The following is a 17,937-nucleotide window of genomic DNA, read 5'->3' on the forward strand; positions in this document are numbered from 1 at the left end:
AAAGAAAGAAAGAAAGAAAGAAAGAAAGAAAGAAAGAAAGAAAGAAATTGAAAAAGAAAAAGAAAAAAGGCGCAAGCTTCTACATTACCTCAGTCTAAGTCAACTGGAATGCTTTCTGAAACTGGGCACAATTTATAAAGGCATTTTCTGTTTCAAGTGTACCTGACTATGGTAGTAATTTGTTACGATAATGGCCAAAGCCAGCTCTATTTGTTTCATGGTAATGTTAAGAAATCTAACATGAAGCCAGGTGTGATGGCACAGGCCTGTAATCCCAGCACTTGGGAGGCAGAGGCAGGAGGATCTCTGTGAGTTTGAGGCCAGCCTGGTCTACAAAGTGAATTTCTCTGTGAGCCAAGGCTACACAGAGAAACCCTGTCTCAAAAAATCATAAAAAAGAAATCTAATGTATAATTAATTTATATATGAAACTGATTTATTAATTTATATATGAAATCGATTTGTAATTACTAAAGATGGCTAAAAGCTCAAAATCAGCCAGAAAGTGGTGGCGCACACCCTTTTAATTCCTGCACTCAGTGGGGCTGGAGAGATAGCTCAGAGGTTAAGAGCACTGACTGCTATTCCAAAGGTCCTGAGTTCAATTCCCAGCAACCACATGGTGGCTCACAACCATCTATATTGTAAGATCTAGTGCCCTCTTCTGGTGTGCAAGTGTACATGCAGACAGAACATTGTATACATAATAAATAAATCTTAAAAAAAAAAAAAAATCCCCTGAACTTGGGAGGCAAGAAGCAGATGGATCTCTAAATTCAATGCCAGCAAGATCTACAGAGTTCCAGGTCAGCTAGGACTACAAAGAGAAACCCTGCTCGAAAAACAACAACAAACCCAACCCTCAACAGGTAAAGAGAAGCCTGTGGTTAAGAACACTGGCTAGTTGGGTGGTAATGGCACACACCACTAATTCCAGCACTCAGGAGGCAGAGGCAGGTGGATCTCTGAATTCAATGCCAGCCTGGCCTACACAGTGAGTTCCAGAACAGCCAAGGCTGCACAGAGAAACCCTGTCTCAAAAACAAACAAATAAAACCCAGTGGCTGGTCTTCTATAGGTCCTGAGTTCAATTCCCAGCAACCACATGGTGGCTTAGAACCAATTGTAATGGGATCTGATTCCCTCTTCTGGTGTGCATGAAGACAGAGCACCCATATAAATAAAATTAATAAATAAATCATTAAACAAACAAAAACCCTCAAAATCTGTAAGCCCAGCAAAACAGTCTACTGAAAAGCTCTAGTCCTTCTGTCTTGGGATCAGGGTGGTGAGACAGATCTGAACATACAGCCCTGGTTTCCCTGAAGTCACTATGGAGCCCAAGCTCTCCTTGAATTTGAAGCAATCTTCTTGCCTCTCACTGTCTCTGGATGTTGGGGTTAAATGTGTGAGCCAAGACACAGGGCTTCTGGTCTCACTATGGAAAAAAGCTAATGCCCTAATCTATCTCTGTCCTTGGAGTGATAGGAAAAGAAAGAAAGATTCACAACTATTTGTTGATGTATGTTTTCTCTCTGCAAATAAAAACCACTGGGTTGTACTATAACCTTGGGAAAAGTATCAAAGATTGATTATAACGCAAAATCCTTACATCTACAGTTAAAGTGGCAACCTGCCCCACACCCAAAGAAAAAGAAGTAAAAGACTAAGCAAATCAGTCCACATAATCCACATAAGAGGTTCAAGGACTACGGAAGGTTCAAGCTCGCGATGGTGAACTTGCCTACATATGAAGCTCTGGGTTTGATCACCAACATGAGAGGAAAAAATGCTCACATGGGGCTGGTAAGATGATTCACAGGGAAAGGCACTTGTTCAGTTCCCAGCACCCACATCAGGTAGCTCACAGCTGCTGCCGTCACTCCAGCGCCCACAGATCTGATGCCCTCTTCTGACCTCTTCAGGCACCTGTCCTACAGTGGCATGTTTTGTTTTGTTTTTTAAGAAAAAAAAAAAAAAAAAAAAAAAAAAAAGATTCTTTAGGCATTATAGCTTTTTAACTGGTGTTTGAAAACAAGGAAGAATTAGTCATTTTGGTATAATTATAATGATAATAGTACTGTAGTATCTTTAAATAGTCTTACATTTTGGAAGTACTGAAATACTAAAGGATAAAATGAGACATCTGAGATCTGTTTCAAAACAATAGTTATACCGGGCTGGAGTGAAGACTGCTCGGTTAAGAGCATGTACTGGCTGGCATGGTGGATGGATTTCTATGAGGGAGGTTTCCACAGATTTCTACAGACTGACTGGGTTCCAGGCCAGGCAGAGCTACACTGTGTCACCCTGCCTCAACAAAATCAAAGCAAGAGCACACATTGTTCTTGCAGAGAGGTCTGGAGTTCCAGTTCCAGCACCCACATCAGACATAAGGCAGCTCACAACTGCCTGCAACTCCAACTCTAGGGGATCTGACAAGTCTTCTGACCTCACTGGTACATAGACACTGATGGCGATGACGGTGGTGATGATGGTGCTGCAGCAACAACCAGCACTATGAGGCTTATGCCAGGGAACAGGTGCACCAATATAAAGGGAGAAAAAAGCAGCCCCCACCCAGGCTAACCCCTGTAATTACAGAGCACTAAGGGAGCCTGAGACAGAAAAATTGCTCCAGGTTAAGGCGAGTCCATTGGATTTCAGCAGTTAAGCACACCTGTTCCTTTCCAGGACCTGGGTTTGGTTCCCAGCACCCACATGGTTGGTCACAATCATCTGTAACTCCAGGTCCAGAAATCCAATGCCCTCTTTTGGCCTCTGTAGATACCGGGCATGCACAGAGTGCATGTACATACATGCAGGCAAAACTCACAGAGAACGTGAAAAAAATACATCTTTAAAAATAGCATCTCTTTCTTGTTGCAGTGGTTTTACCTTTATCCCAAGGCACAGGCATGAGGACCTCTGGAGTTCTAGGCCAGGATGGTCTACATAGTGAGACCCTGTGTCCAAGGGGAGGAGGGGTGATTTATAAAGTTCATGTTCAACTACAGAGGAAGTTCTAAGTGACTGCTGGCTACAGAATGAGACCCCACTGAAAGAAAAGAGGAGACTCAGATTACACTAGGGTCTCTCTGAAGTTCAGGGCTATGGATAGGCTATATGATAAATTTCAAAACTGCTTCCCAAGTCGACATTAAAGGCTGCTGCTTACATTATTCAACGTTAAGGCTACTTCATCATAACAAATCCTAAAACTTGTTCTGAACATGAGGTAAGAAAGTTGATAAATGAATTATATGACCAGCACGGAAAAAAAAAAACACCTCAGACTGATGCACTGTTAAGGCTCAAACCGAGGGTGCAAGAGAGCTAAAACCCAGACGTTGAGTGTGAGGTGGTAATGGGTCCGCTGTAAATGCACCAGAGGCAACTTCTCTGACAGAGAAGAGGAGGGCAAAACCAGCGAAGTCACTTCCAATGCCACCTTTGTTTCCTTGTCAGCCTCACCATGGTGGATTCCAGGGAACTGCTGAAACACCAGGGGTCAGATCCTCAGAAGTGGCCGAAGTGGCAGGCAGAGTAACTGTGAGTTCAGTACAAAAGACAGTAACTACTGAGCAGAGTTATACATATAAGGAAAGGAGTCAGGTTTCTCATAGTTTCAGAAGACATTTATAAACACAGAAAGGGGGAGGTTAAGAAACCTCTCATCCCTTGAGATGGACTAATGGGTAAACGGCCTTGCTGGGGGAGCCTGATGATCGAGTTTGATCCCTGGATCTCACACTGGAAGAACACTAACCCCCAAAAAGTTGTCCTCTGATCTACATACCACATACACACACAACATCCCACAGCATGCTCGGCCTGCACTCAAGACACACCATACACTCACCGAACAATAATAGTAACAAGAATAAAGTGAAAATTCTGATTAAGTGGAACATATGCAAACTCAGTTTAAATTATACAGCACACACAGGCGCCATGACTCAGTTAGAAAAGGTGCTTGCTACCAAGCATGACAACCTGAGTTCAATTCCCCTGGTAAAAGGAAAAGAACGGCAATCTGCCCTCAGACCTCCACACATCTGCTGTGCATACACACACACTGACATACAAATGAAGACACAGCAGCATGTTCACGATTATACATCATGTACGGATGACACACAGCTCAGCTCTAGGGGGAAAAAAATCACAGAACTGAGCACATAACCTTTTTATTTCTGTAACTGGAGCGAAGGTTCAACAGTTAACAGCACACAGTATTCTAGAAGACCCAAGATCAATTCCCAGCTCCCACGGCAGGTAGCTCACAACCAGGCATATAACTATAGCTCCAGAGAATCTGATGCCTTTGGCCTCCAGGCACCATCACGCACAAGCACATACCCACACAGAGCCATAATAAATAATTTAAAATAAATCTAAAAATGTTTTTGATTTCTACATAGCTATACCAACAGCAAGAAACGCTTCAAAGTAGTATAAAAATAAGCCTTTGCCATGCCTGAAAAACTTATCAGAATGATAGGGATTCAGCAGCTAATCAACGCCCCAAAAGAAGGAGGTTCACTGTAGAGTCCACCTGGGCCTGGAGTCCCGCCTCAGCCCAGAGAGGAAAGCAAACATGGTGGCACAGGGCACATAGATGCTGAGAGGAGACTGGTAAGAGATGACCAGGACAACACCAGAGTATCCCCCACAGAAAACTAACCAGCTCCTAGGGGGCACCACACCACATCCACTAGCCTAGATAGGCAGATTTTGTTTTGTTTTGAGACAGGGTCTCTCTGCAGAGACCTAGAACTACGTAAGTTCCTGGAACTTGCTCTGCAGACCTGACTGGCCTCAAACTCAAAGAGATCCACCTGCCTCTGCCTCCCTAGCTCTGGAACCAAAGGCGTGCGACACCACGCCTGGCCTAGTCATGCAAATTTACAAGCATAGAGACGACAAGGATGGAGGGGTGCTCAATGCTTAAGAGCGCTTATCACTCTTGTACTCTGGCTTCAATTCCCGGCACCCACACGGTGGCTCACAACCACCTGTAACTCCAGTTCCAGGAACTTGATACCCTCTCTTCTGACCTGCATGAGTTTACCACACGTACAGTCACGCAAAACACTCATACACATAAAATAAATACATAAATCCTAAAAAAAAAAAAAAAAAAAAGGACAGTGATGAGCCAGGTTATTAGCCCCAGATACAGTCTAAGGATGGGACTCCATCACCTCTGTGGTTTTCTTTCCAAGAATGCATGCATGGCTTTCTCTGGTCATAAGGAAGGGCCAGGGAGACTATGTTCTTTAAAACTCTTTAAGATGCATGGGCTAAAGAGGTGGCTCAAAAGTTAAGAACACTGGCTGCTCTTTCAAAAGTCCTGAGTTCAATTCCCAGTAACCACATGGTGCCTCACAACCATCTATAAGGAGATCTGATGCCCTCTTCTCGTATGCAGGCAGAATGCTGTATAAATAAATAAATCTCTTTAAAAAAGGAAAAAACTCTAAGGTGCAGATGGAGACTAAAACTACAGCTCAGAGATAAGAGTGTCTGCCACACTAGGAGGGAAGCATACTGCCCCAAACTTAAGGAAACTAGAGTCTAGAATATGTAATCCTACTAGCTAGTATCCTGGATCAAAACAGAACATACAATGAGCATGTTTGCACATATCTCTAATTCCAGCACTCAGGAGGCTGAGACAGGCACTCATGGGGAGTTCAAAGACAACACGACTAAGGTGAGACACGCAGGCCTTTTTATCCAGGCATTATCTCAGAATGTTTTAACTTCCGGAAATATGAAAACACACAAGCCACGTATAGAGGCATAAACCTATAATCCCAACACTCAGGAGGGAGGTGGGGAATGAGGGTCTCCGTTCAAAGCCAGCCTGGTTCCACATAGTGAGGGAGACATGTTAAGAGTTTCTAGACTTAACTCATAAATAATTGAATCCAAATAGCCATGTCAGAAAGATAGCTCTGCTAACAGATTGCTTGCCTACCATGCATGAAGCTCTAGGTTTGGTGCCCAGTACCGCATAGACTAGGCCTGACAGATCATCGCAGCACTCAGAAGGCAGAAGTAGAAGGATGAAAATTCAAACTAGCAAATCCAAGGCTAGACTGAGATTAGGAAGAGCCTGTCTCAAAAACAAGAAGGAACCCAGCATGGTAGCTTAATCTCAGCACTTGTGAGGCAGAGGCAAGGTAAGAAACCCTAAACCCTCAAGGCCCCCTAGTCTACCTACCAAGTACCAGGCCCAGCCAAAGAATGTAGCCTTGAAGACCTTGTCTCAAAAAGACAAAAAGCAGCCAGGTCCAAGAGCACTGACCTGTAATCCCAGCACTCGGGAGGGAGAGGCAGGCAGATCTCTGTGAGTTTGAGGCCAGCCTGGTCTACAAGAGTTCCAGGACAGCCAAGGCTACACATACCAAAAAAACGAAAGGACAGGGCTGGAGAGATGGTTCAGAGGTTAAGAGCACTGGCTGATCTTCCTAAAGGTCCTGAGTTCAATTCCCGGCAACCACATGGTGGCTTATAACCTTCTCTAATGAGATCTGGTGTCTTCTTCTGGTGTACAGGGTCCATGCAGGCAGAACATTGTATCCATAACAAATAAACAAACCTTTTTTTTAAAAAAGGCAAGCAAACAAAAAAATTCACAAAGTAATTTCACCGTTCTATTGTAGATTATTTAGAAACCCTATTTTCTTTAAGGCACAATCTCCCCCATGTAGCCCTGGCTGACCTGGAACTCAAGAGACCTGCCTGCCTCTGCAGATATCTGGGACTAAAGGAGTTCGGAACCACACCCAACCCTGACACTCTTAATTTTTAACTTAGTGGACTGGGCCACAGGAAGGAGAAAAAGCTGAGCTATGCAAAGCATATTTCCACACAATGAAAACCAGCTACGTACGTACCACTCAAAAAAAAAAAAAAAAAAAAAATCACAAGCTGGGAGTGGAGGAATGGCTCAGCACTTGCTCCACTTCTAGAGGACTGGAGTTGGATTCCTAACAACCACACGGTGGCTTACAACTATCTGGAACTACAGTCCAAGGAGATCTACATCTGATCCTGGCCTCCATGGGCACAGACCTACACGTGGTACAAATATATAAGCAGGCAAAAAAAAAAACCAAACAAACAAAAAACTGCACAAATAATAATAATGATAATGATGATCATGATATAAACCATTCAGGAGCTGAATCTAGTTGTTCAGTCTTTGTTACTACACAAGTTTCCTACTTCATTCTAAACGCTGGAATGGCTGAACTCAGCTCAAACCATCAATGCTGGTGAGTTTTTACACTTTCCTCGCTGGGTACTAGTGGTTAAACCCAAAGATCCCAACATCAGGAACTTGTCATGTATGAGATACTGGGCTCCAACCTCAGCTGAAATAAAGAGAGGGAGTGAAACAATAGAAAAAGAAATACGTAATCTCCAACTCAAGTTTTTATAAAATAGTTTAAATACATTTAAAGACAGTGGCGTGTAAATGGGTCAGGCCTGTAGTCCCAGAACCTGACAGGCTGAGAGAGAAAACCTGCATGGGCTATGCAGTCAAACAATGACTACTAAGATAGCTCGGTATAAGATTCAAAAACTTAAAATTAAAAAAATTAACAACTAGCCAGGCCATGGTGCACGCCTGTAATCCCAGCACTCAGGGAAGCAGAGGCAGGTGGATCTCTATGAATTTGAGGCCAGCCTGGTCTACAGAGTGAATCCAGGGCAGCCAAATCTACACAGAGAAACCTTGTTTCAAAAAAAACAAACAAAAGGAAACTAAAACAGATTTTTTTTTAAATTAAATAACACTTCCAACTAAAGGGAAAATGAGATTTGGAAGTAACTTAGAAAAGCTTTGCTGCCATCACCACTATCTTTATAGCACTCTACATAAAAATTTCCAAAGCTTCAGTGTTAACAGGACTAAAAATATACCTTAAACCAAGCCTGAACCCTTTTCATAAGCATACTAAGCAGTAGAATCCCAAGCAACCAGGAGCCTGAAACAATGGTGGCCAGGAAAGGTTCCTTCTCCAAGACAAACGACAACGTTCCTGCTTAAAAGGAGCCCCATGCCTTCCTCCAATCTGCCACATACATTTTTTCCAAGAAATAAAATAATTTTAAGCATTCTATATTAATTTAATGCTACTTCAAGATAACGGAATTTTCCTGAGATTTTAAAAATATGCAAAAAGAAAAAAAAAAAAAGCCTATCATGAAAATACTAAAAACCACAACATTCTAAACTAGAGGTAACTTCACAGAAATCATCCAGCCTCCAGTAAAGAAAGGATATAGCAATGAAGGCATCTAAAAATATCCTGTTAAAATAAGGATGAAGAGCTCTGGTATTATTTGATTTGGGGACCAAAAAGATATCTGGCTATATGTAATGCTTGTAAACAGGGAAACCACTGCGCTAAAACATTTCAAAATTAAACAAACAAACATTTATCAAAGAAACCCTGTTCAAAAAAAAAAATTTTTTTTTTTTTTTAAATCAGCTTCATCCTTTGACAGAATTTTTAAAGAAGGGCTACTCTAGTCAACTACTACATAATATTTACCCTGTACGTAAAGTGCCAGTGGTGGGTGGACAGGGAAATCCAATATGTGATTTACTTAAACCTGAAAATGAGGTAAAAAGGATGTTTAGGTCTTTAAGGGATTCTATTCATTTGTTTTCTAATTCAAGGAGAGGCCTCTGCACACACCTCTCTCTACAAGACAGCAACCAATTGTGTAATTCCTCCCTCCAGCCTTTCAACTCAGCTAATATACAAAGGAAAGGACTTTCTCCATTGTGACCCTGTAATGAATCTTTGTTAACTAAAACCCTACTCAGAAATAGTCGTTTAATTTTCTTAATTCAGCATATGGTAAGCTGTAGAGAGAGTGAACACAATAGATATATTGTATGCAAGAAGGTAAAGCCAATTTTAAAAAATACTCTATCCTTCCGGTTCGGCTTTTTCTTTTTTCTTTCTTTCTTTCTTTTTTTTTTTTTTTTTGCACTGGGGATGGAAATCAGCATCCTTCCCACTCTAAGCCTTGATCAAAACACAAACTGGGAAGGAGACCTTTATCTCTGCCTCAGCAGCTGTCTGATTTGGACTCCATGGCTTTTTCTTGTCCTTTTAATCCAAATACCTACTGCAAAAGCCTAACCACTGTTAAAAGAACATTCATCTTTGAAGCGTTTTATGTAATGTATTCCCAGTGTACGCCCCTTAATCCTGTAAAATTGTTATTAGTTAATGTTGTAATCAGCTAGGGAAAAGGGTAGAAACAGGCACTTGGGTTCGGTTTAATACAGGCATCTCATAGTGTTCCTCATTCTGAGGTCTACAAGGCACAGAGATTGAACCCATTAAGTTTTCTTATAATTTTAGCGCCTTTCCATTCCTTTCGTTTAATGATTCAAAATCTATTTTCCTTCCTAGTAGTGATCGCATGCATATTTAACAAAACACATTCCACTATAGGGATAAAGGGCTGTCGGTCAATTCAGCTCCACAGCTGGGTTGGCAAGAACATTTCTTGTAGGCAGAAAGATAAGCAACAAACAGAGAGTACCTGTTTGGGGTGGGGGTTGGGGCATGAGAACTGGGAATTCCAGGGTCAAGGGTGAAGAGGAGATTACTTTCTGTCACCTTCTCATGCTCTGCGCCCATTAAAGGTGTACTACCCAAATAAAAGCCATTCGTTTGAAAGTGAGAACCGTCGCGTTTACGATAGGATAGAGGAGCTTCAGGGAGACAAGTCTGCAGAGGCTTCAAATAACCTGCTTTGTACCCAGAGCATCTGCTTTTGCTCCACAACAGGTAAAAACAGTGCTGTAAACGCAGGGTCGGCAACGTGCCGGTGAGCCCTCTGCTAGCGCCGCGCTCCTCGGGCTCTCCAGACACCCCTCCTGCGCGCCTCCTCCCCCTCCCTCTCGTGCATTCTGAGCGGCTCCGCCGATTCCCACATAAAGTGGGTCCTGGCCGCCATCTTAGAGAGTCATTCACACCAGCCGGACCGCGGCAGCACGCTCCCAAGCCTCCTGGCACTCAAGGTCCCCGACCCCTTCCTGGCGGCTCTCCCTCTCCTTCATCTTGCACAGGGGGGGTCAAACTCCAGGTGTGAGGCGAGCAGGGTCTCTGAAATCTGCAGAACGTGAAATGTCAAGTCTGACCATGTAACACAGGAGCACAGCGACTGCGGCAATGCACGTGTTTGCACGTCGGTGCGAACCAATTACCCAAGCAGAGACCCACAACAGATCCACCAGGGATTCAAAGGGCGTACATCGCCGAGGGTTTCCACTCCAAAAACCCGCTAAGTGTTTTCTCCTCCACACTGAGGTTGTGCTCCCGGAGGGCAGGGACCCGGGCTGAGTGAGGGGTGGAGCAGCACCGACAGAGAAAGTTCCCATCTGCTCGAGCTCAGCTACTGCAGTCCCCCTTCATCCCGGGGCACTGGGGCCAACTGCGTCTCCGGACCAACCCCCTCTCCAGTGTCTCAGGCTAAACGTAGTAAACACCCCGAAGAGTCCCGGGCAGCGCGCACCTCCCCCAGGCCTGCGGAGGACACCCTGGCAGGTTATGAATGGCCTCACTATGCCCAGCTCCTTTTCACACGCGGGCACGCGCACACGCGCGCCCCAGAGGCGAAGATTTAATGCCCCGGTAACAGCAACGGCCAACAGAATCAATGGCCCTCCATCAGAGAGAAAGAAAGGTGCTCACGCCTGCCAGGCCTCACCAAAGAGGCTCCAGACCGGGCGACACAGCCCATTCTCCCAGGTTGACTCTAATGAGGTCGTTCCCCTAATTTCATTCCCTTCACCCACTGGAGAGTGGGAATTCAGAGTAAGGCTAACTTGGAACCTTTCAGGATACTGGATATCAGAAGAAACTAATTTCCACGGGTAATCACAGATTTGCTATGTTCTTTCTAATGTGTGAAAGTATGAATAAATCCTCAGTGTAAGTGGGGTTGCACGCTGAGACCTCTACCAGTTACGGGACACGCGTTTTCTGGGAGCAAATAAGCGCTAAATGCTACCAAGGCGTATGAAAGGCAACATTTATTTTTTATTTTTATCTTTCACGAGCAAAAAGTACTTAGAGAAACCGAAAAGTCACACCTAATCGCTAAAGATTTGCACTTTTTGGCTACTTCATTAACGATTTCGGGGGTGGAGGATCTACTGTAAAGAAACCGCTCGGTCACCAGCGCGGCACGGGAATGCATCCGCGGCGCCTTGGCGTCCGCGCTCCTTTCCCCGCGAGCCCCGGGACACGGGCAGCCCACCTAGCCGCCGCCGAGCGCCAGGCAGCCCGCTCCACCCAGCCGCGCAAACAGCAGGAGCAGCTGCCGCTGCACGAATCTGCCGAGAACGGTCCCTGCTCCGGGTGCCTGCCACCTCCCGGTGCCTCCCGATGCCTGGCGCGGCTGTGCGGGCGCTCGGGGTCCCGGCCGGCCGCGCTGGGCTGCCAGGCAGCGCGCAAAGACGAACCCTGGCGGCGCTCACCGCTCGGGTTCCCTCGGTGGCCGCACAGCAGCCGCCCGCCCAGAGCGCCGGGGCCAGCCGCGCGTCGCCGCTCTGCCGGTGGCCAGCAACGGGCCGGAGAGGCGCCCGAGGTGCCAGCGCGGCCCCGGGCCTCGTGTCACTCACCGTTTGAAATGCTCGATGATCTTCTCTTCCCGCACGTTCTCCGGTAAGTTTCCCACCCAGAGGTGCCTGGTTTCCCGGACCATGCTGGGCGGTGTGCCGGCGACCGCGGTGGCTGGCTCCCCTTCGCCGGCTTCGTACCCGGCCGTCAGCGCAGGGAGGCGGGCGCCGGGGCGGCGGCGGCGGCGGCTGCGGCGGTGGCGTCGGCAGCGGCGGCGGCTCCTCCGGCTCCCCCCGGTGCAGAGACCATCCCTCTCCCCCAGGTTCTGACTCTCGGGCCTCGCAGCTCCGCTCTGCCGCCACCACACACCCGATGCCGACCCTCGCGCTCCGGCGGCGCATGCGCGCGGGCGGCGGCGGGAGGGGGAGCGGGAGGAGGGGCGAGCGAGACCCGGGCAGCCGCGACTACGACGGAGCCGGCGCTGTGGCTGCCGGACGCTTCCCACCGGCGCGCGCGGCCCGCCTCCCGCCGCCTGGCCGCCGCCCCCTGGCCGCGGGCGCGCGCGCGTCCTCCCGCCCCGACGCCGCGTTCCTCCCAGCCGGCGCGCAGGCGCGCGGAGCCCCGGAGAGGGAGGAATGCGGAGCCGGGAAGCGGCGCCCGCGCATTCAGCTTAGTGCGCAGGCGCGACGCGGGGCGGGAGGCCGGCCGCCGGAGGCGTCCGGGGAGGCTGGGCCGCTTCTCCTTGCGGTCAGGCGTTGTTCTGGGGAAACAGAAGAGAGCCCGATTAGTTTCTAGGCAAAGCGGCTTCTGGAGGCCGAAGTCCCCATGCCTGTCGGCCCTACGTCCCGCCCCTGACCGTTTCCGGACGCCTAGATTCCCCGCCTGCTTGGGAAAGTGGTCGGGACCAGGCCGCCCTTTTCACCGCCCAGACAAGGGACCAGCGCTGCAGAAACCCATCCCGCCCAAGAATCATTGGCTTGTAACGTTAAGCAACTTTTATATTGGAGTTTGCGAAACCTTTTGCAAGATGTCTTTGCTCATCGTTACGGTACACAAGAATTAGAGCTGAAATGATGCAGGCGTTTCATACTGTTCCTCGCAGGGTTTGGTATAGTTTGTTTTTTAAGCAGGGACGATTACACCTCCAGACTTTTGAAAGCTGCAGTTGACCTTTTGTATAAGGCCGGCTTGCAGAAAGATAAAACCTCAAAAGGCATCTGTATAGTAACAGAAAAAAAAAAATAGCTCATTAAAACCGTCAGAAACTTTGTTTTTCATACACACATAAAAATGTTGCTCTAGGTACAGCCTAGACTTTTTGTCTCAGTGCCCTTAAGTATTACAAAGTGCACAGTACACACAGACTAGGGTTCTAATCAAGGACCTCACCCACCTCTAACAAGGGCTCTATATCACTAATTTATATTCGCAGTTCTTGGTGGTGGTTGTTTGTTTTGCTTAAATTCAGATCGGTCGTTTGTATTTTGAGAAAGGCTCTCATATAGCTCAGGCTAGCCTCAAACTTTTAATTCTGCTCCCACCTCCCAGTACCTCCCAACTGAATTCGTGGTATTTTGAATTGAAAAAATCATAAACAGTAGTAATATCTGGGGTCACTTGCACATAATTGTTTCTTTTGTGTCATAAAAGGTTAATTGCTAGGGTTTTTTTTTCTATTTGTTCATTTTCTGCCATGTAGACTCACTTTCTTGATGTCAGAACCTAAGAGACATTAACCTCTCTTGTGTTGGTTTAATACTCTATACTGGCTTTAATATACCTGACTTCAGCCGATTTGATCCCCTGAAATAATCTTGGGACAGTCACAAAGCTAAACAAGTGCCAACATCATAAAGTACAAATATGAGGCAGGTGTGGTAGTGCACTATCTGTGACACCAGCACGCTAGAGGTGTGGGCAAGGTCATTGGTTCAAAGTCAGCCTGCGCTGCAAAATGTCCCTGTCTCAAAGCAAAAAATAAAACAGAGTGAAGCAGCCCTGGATTTGATCTCCAGGATAAAGGAGACCTGATGGTGTGTGCTGATAATCCCAGCACTCCACTGGGAAGTGGAGGCAGAAGGATCAGAAGTGAAGGTTATCCTTAGCTACATGGGGAGTTCCAGGCCAGCCTGAGATAGAAGAGACCCTGTTTCAACAACAAAAGTATAAAACTTTTTCCATACCTTAAGAATAAAATAGAGCCCAGCACAGTGGTACACTCCTTTAATCCCAGCACTCAAGAGGCAGAGGCAGGCAACCCACTGTGAGTTCTAGGCCAGGACAGCCAAGGCTACACAGAGAAACCCTGTCTGGAAAAAAAAAGTGTAAAACAATGCACTGGACAAGCAAGCACCTTTTGCTTAGTCCCAGCTCGGGTGTTTGTTTCATTTTCGCAGTGCTTTGCATTTTTGCTGGCAACACATCAGGAAACTGGTAAAGCTGTTTTCTGTTTCCATCTGTGTTACAAAATACTTAAGGGGGATTTCTTCATGAACCTGTGTCTTTGTAAGTTTCCATAGAAGGGAAGAACAAAACAAAGAAGAACCAACAGGAAGACAATCTACTCTAATTTTCTGATGTTTTAAAAATAATCTTAGGTCAGGGCTGGGGAGATGACTCAGCAGTTAAGAGGGCTCACTGTTCTTTCAGAAGGCTGAGTTGGATTCTCAGCACCCATGTCTGGCTCACAATTAACTACCTGTAAGTCTTAACTCCCTATCCAGGCCTCTGGCCTCTAAGGGCATCTGCACTCTCCTGCACAAACCCACACAAGAAACACACATACGCATAATTAGAAGTAAAAATGGAGATAGCAGGGTGGTGCACACCTTAGTCCCCGCAGTCAAGAGGCAGAGGCCGATGGATCTCTGTGAGTTCAAGACCAGCTTGGTCCACATAGTGAGTTCCACTAACAGGGCTACACAGAGAGACCCTGTCTCAAAAGTATATTTTAAAAAATGAAAATAAAACTTTAAAAAACTGTGGTAATATCTGGGTAATATGGTATACACCTTTAATCACAGCAGCTGGGAGGCAGAGGCAGGCAGACCTCTATAAACTAGAATCCAGTCTACATGCTGAGTTTTACAACAGCCAAGGTAAGATAGTTAAACCCTGTCTCAAAAAAAACATGAAAGAATCTTAGAAGTTGCTCATGGTAAAAGAATAAACAGAAGGTTTCAGGCCCTAACTCCAAGATAGAGCTTTTGTCTGTGCTGCACCAGGCCTCTCCCCATCACTGCAAACCACAGAAATATAGGCTGTGATTTAACTGTGAAAATAGATGAAGTACATCTCATTTGAATATTAAAGAGAACTCAGAAAGGTGACATTAAAGCAGAGCCATTTGCAAAGGGGAATTAAAATAGATTTGCTTTTAATCAACTCCTATTTTCACTCTGTGAAGAGCTGCTGTATTTAGCATGCTAGACATGCTCAAAGAGTTCAGTCATGCGTAATGGAAGCTGCGATGGGGAAAGCTTCTGAGCCTCCACCTCTGGCTTTGAACATTAAACCTCATCACTAGAGCAGATAAATTAATATCCCTATTTAGGCAGAAGAACAGAATAGTCACCAAATACTTAACAAAAATATAGTTACAAACTGAATCCCAAGCTATTAAGATTAAGCTATTTTTCAGGAAGACATGTACTTAAAATATATGCATTTCTTTTAAACACCATCATATAAGCCATCATATAAAAATATTTTTATATAAAAATATGTTAACTAGCTTTAAAATGACCAAAGCCCAAAGCACATGAGAAGAGGAAAATAAGAATTTCAGACTAGCCTGTTATAATCAGAGTTGGTTTTTCATCTTATTGAAAACACTTAAAAGTATTTGAATTCTTGCTATTTTTGAGGATCTGGTGGTGAAAGAGAGAGAGCAATCTCTTACCAAACTAGCAAGCAGTCTGGGAAATTATCTGCATAAATTACCAGGACTCCAATAGTTGGATAGTGTCTACCTAGTCCTGTAGACTCCTGCAAGAAGCAACATTTTATAGTCTACTATAAAGACTTCATGACCCTAAGAGACCTAACTGATTTGTTCTCTGTTGTTTTTAACTTGAAGCTAGACTCGGTGGTGCATACCTTTAATCCCAAACAGAGGCAGGTAGACCTCTGTGAGTTCGAGGCCAGCCTGGGCTACAAAGTAAGACAGCCAAGGCTACAGAGAGAAATCCTGTCTCTAAAAGGGGCGGGGGTGGTGAAGAGGTGCCTCAGCAGTTAAGAGCACTGTCTGCTCTTCCAAAGGACCCGGGTTCAATTCCCAGCAACCACATGGCAGCTCACAAATGTCTGTAATGCCAATGCCAAGGAATCTGACACCTTCACACTAATGCACATAAAAAAATTTTAAATAAATTTAAAACAAAGTTCTCTGGAAACATAGAATAACTGACTTTCTTAGAGAATTGGTTCCTAACTCTCTACCCTTCTTTATCCCAGGAAAGTGGCTCGCTCACAAGATTTCTGTGTAGAAATGTAACTGCTTTGTCTAATATCCAGAATTATTAAGTAATATTTGTAGAATTAAACTAAAAATACACTAGATACTTACAAATGTAAATTATGGCTGCTGTCTTAGGTGATAGAATCTCAGTTTTTCTTGTTTGAGAATAGCTTCTTCCCATGACTCAGAATGACCTAAAATAAAATATTCCATGTAGTCCACGACGGCCTTGAAGTAATCCTCCTGCCTCTGCCTTTTGAGTGTTAGGATTACAGAAGTAAGCCACTCTGAGCAACTAAAATTTGAATTAAAAAAGAAATTATTAGGCTAGGTATGGTAGCACATACCTTTAGTCCCAACACTTCGGAGGCAGTGAGTTCTAGGACAGCCACTGCTACACAAAGAAGCCCTGTCTTGAAAACCAAAAATAAATAGAAATTTCTCTGTTATTTTTTTTTCTAAACTTCTCTTCACTTTTATAATTGGAAAGAAAACATAATAACAAATTTACTTTGAGTTATTTATTTTGCACTGTAGTGCTGGAAGTCTAACCCAGAGCTTTCATGCTTATGGTTTGAATTCCATCCCCAGCCCAGTTAAATGATTTCTTTGGAAGTCAGTATCTGAATCAAAGTTTCCTCTGAAATGTTAGTACCTGACTACAACAAATCTCCATATACAACAGATTCCATATGAACAAAATGTTAATGTTATTAGCATATATTTTCATAGATTTTTTTTTTTTTTTTTTTTGAGCTGACCTGGACTCCCTACACTTGCCTCTGCCAATGTTGGGATTAATGGAATTTGATCCCATGCTGCCTCATTCGTCCTTTAAAAAAAAATTTTTTTTTAAATAATAAAAATTTAAAAAAAAGAAAAAAAAAAAAAGAAGAGTGCAGCCAGGCGTGGTGGCACAGGCCTGAATCCTAGCACTCAGGCAGAGGCAGGCAGATCCTGAGTACAGGACAGCTAAGGCTACACAGAGAAATCCTGTCTCGAAAAATAAGACAAAAAGGAAACTAAACACCCAAGTGCGGTGTTCACATCCACATTAAAAAACAGTAAGGGAGTCCAGGCATGGTGACACATGCCTTTACTCCCAGCACTGAGGAGGCAGAGGCAGGGGGAACCTCTGAATTTTAGGGAAGACTATCCATGGCTACACAGAGAAACCCTGTCTGGAAAAGCCAAAAAACAGAACAAAACACACACACAAAGGAAGAAAACAAACTGTAAGGAAATTCTTTGCCATAAATGATACACATTATCCAAATACCTTAGATCTAGAAAATTATAACTTTTAAACTATCAGGAAGCAAGTTGGAAATAAGTAATGCAAACTTGACTAATTTCAGCGATTATCCAAGTGTACTTGATAGGATATTAGAAATCAAAAATACCAAATAAAATGTGGATAGCTGCCTTTCAAATGTGTTGAATTTCCCCAGTTTTAGAGATTTTCAGCTCTATTGCCCTCTTAGAAAATGGGTTCTACTTTTAAAGATGCAAAAAAGGAAGATTCATGTATTCACTCTAAGTGTGTGTTTTTCAATTTTTCCAGACAGGGTTTCTCTCTGTAGCCCTGGCTGTCCTGGAACTGGATCTCTAGACCAGGCTGGCCTTGAACTCACAGAGATATACCTGCCTCTGTCTCTGGAGTGCTGGGTTTAAGGGTCTGCACCACCACTGCCAGGCCTAAGTATGTTTTTTAAATTGGGCAGAGTGGCTCAAGTTGTCATTCTAAACATGGGATCAGGAGTTTCAGACCAGCCTAGGGCTACAGAGGAAGAACTTACCTTTTTAAAAAAAGACAAAAAGAAAAAAATAAAGGAAGGAAAATGTTTTTGAACTGCTGCCACTTCAATC

General features: G+C 44.7%; 1 protein-coding gene across 1 annotated transcript in view; it reads right to left on the reverse strand.

Moving 5' to 3' along the window:
* The window catches only part of Spen (spen family transcriptional repressor), a 73,378-nt gene extending 61,363 nt beyond the window's left edge, over positions 1–12,015 (reverse strand). Inside the window, exon 1 of the mRNA XM_055610855.1 lies at positions 11,672–12,015. Within this exon, the coding sequence (XP_055466830.1) occupies positions 11,672–11,754 (83 nt within the window). The 5' untranslated portion in view covers positions 11,755–12,015. The remainder of the gene's footprint in view (positions 1–11,671) is intronic.
* Between the last annotated feature and the right edge of the window lie 5,922 nt (positions 12,016–17,937).

This window comes from Psammomys obesus, unplaced genomic scaffold (assembly GCF_907164565.1).
Source record: "Psammomys obesus unplaced genomic scaffold, mPsaObe1.curated_primary_1811, whole genome shotgun sequence".
NCBI classification, from domain to species: domain Eukaryota; kingdom Metazoa; phylum Chordata; class Mammalia; order Rodentia; family Muridae; genus Psammomys; species Psammomys obesus.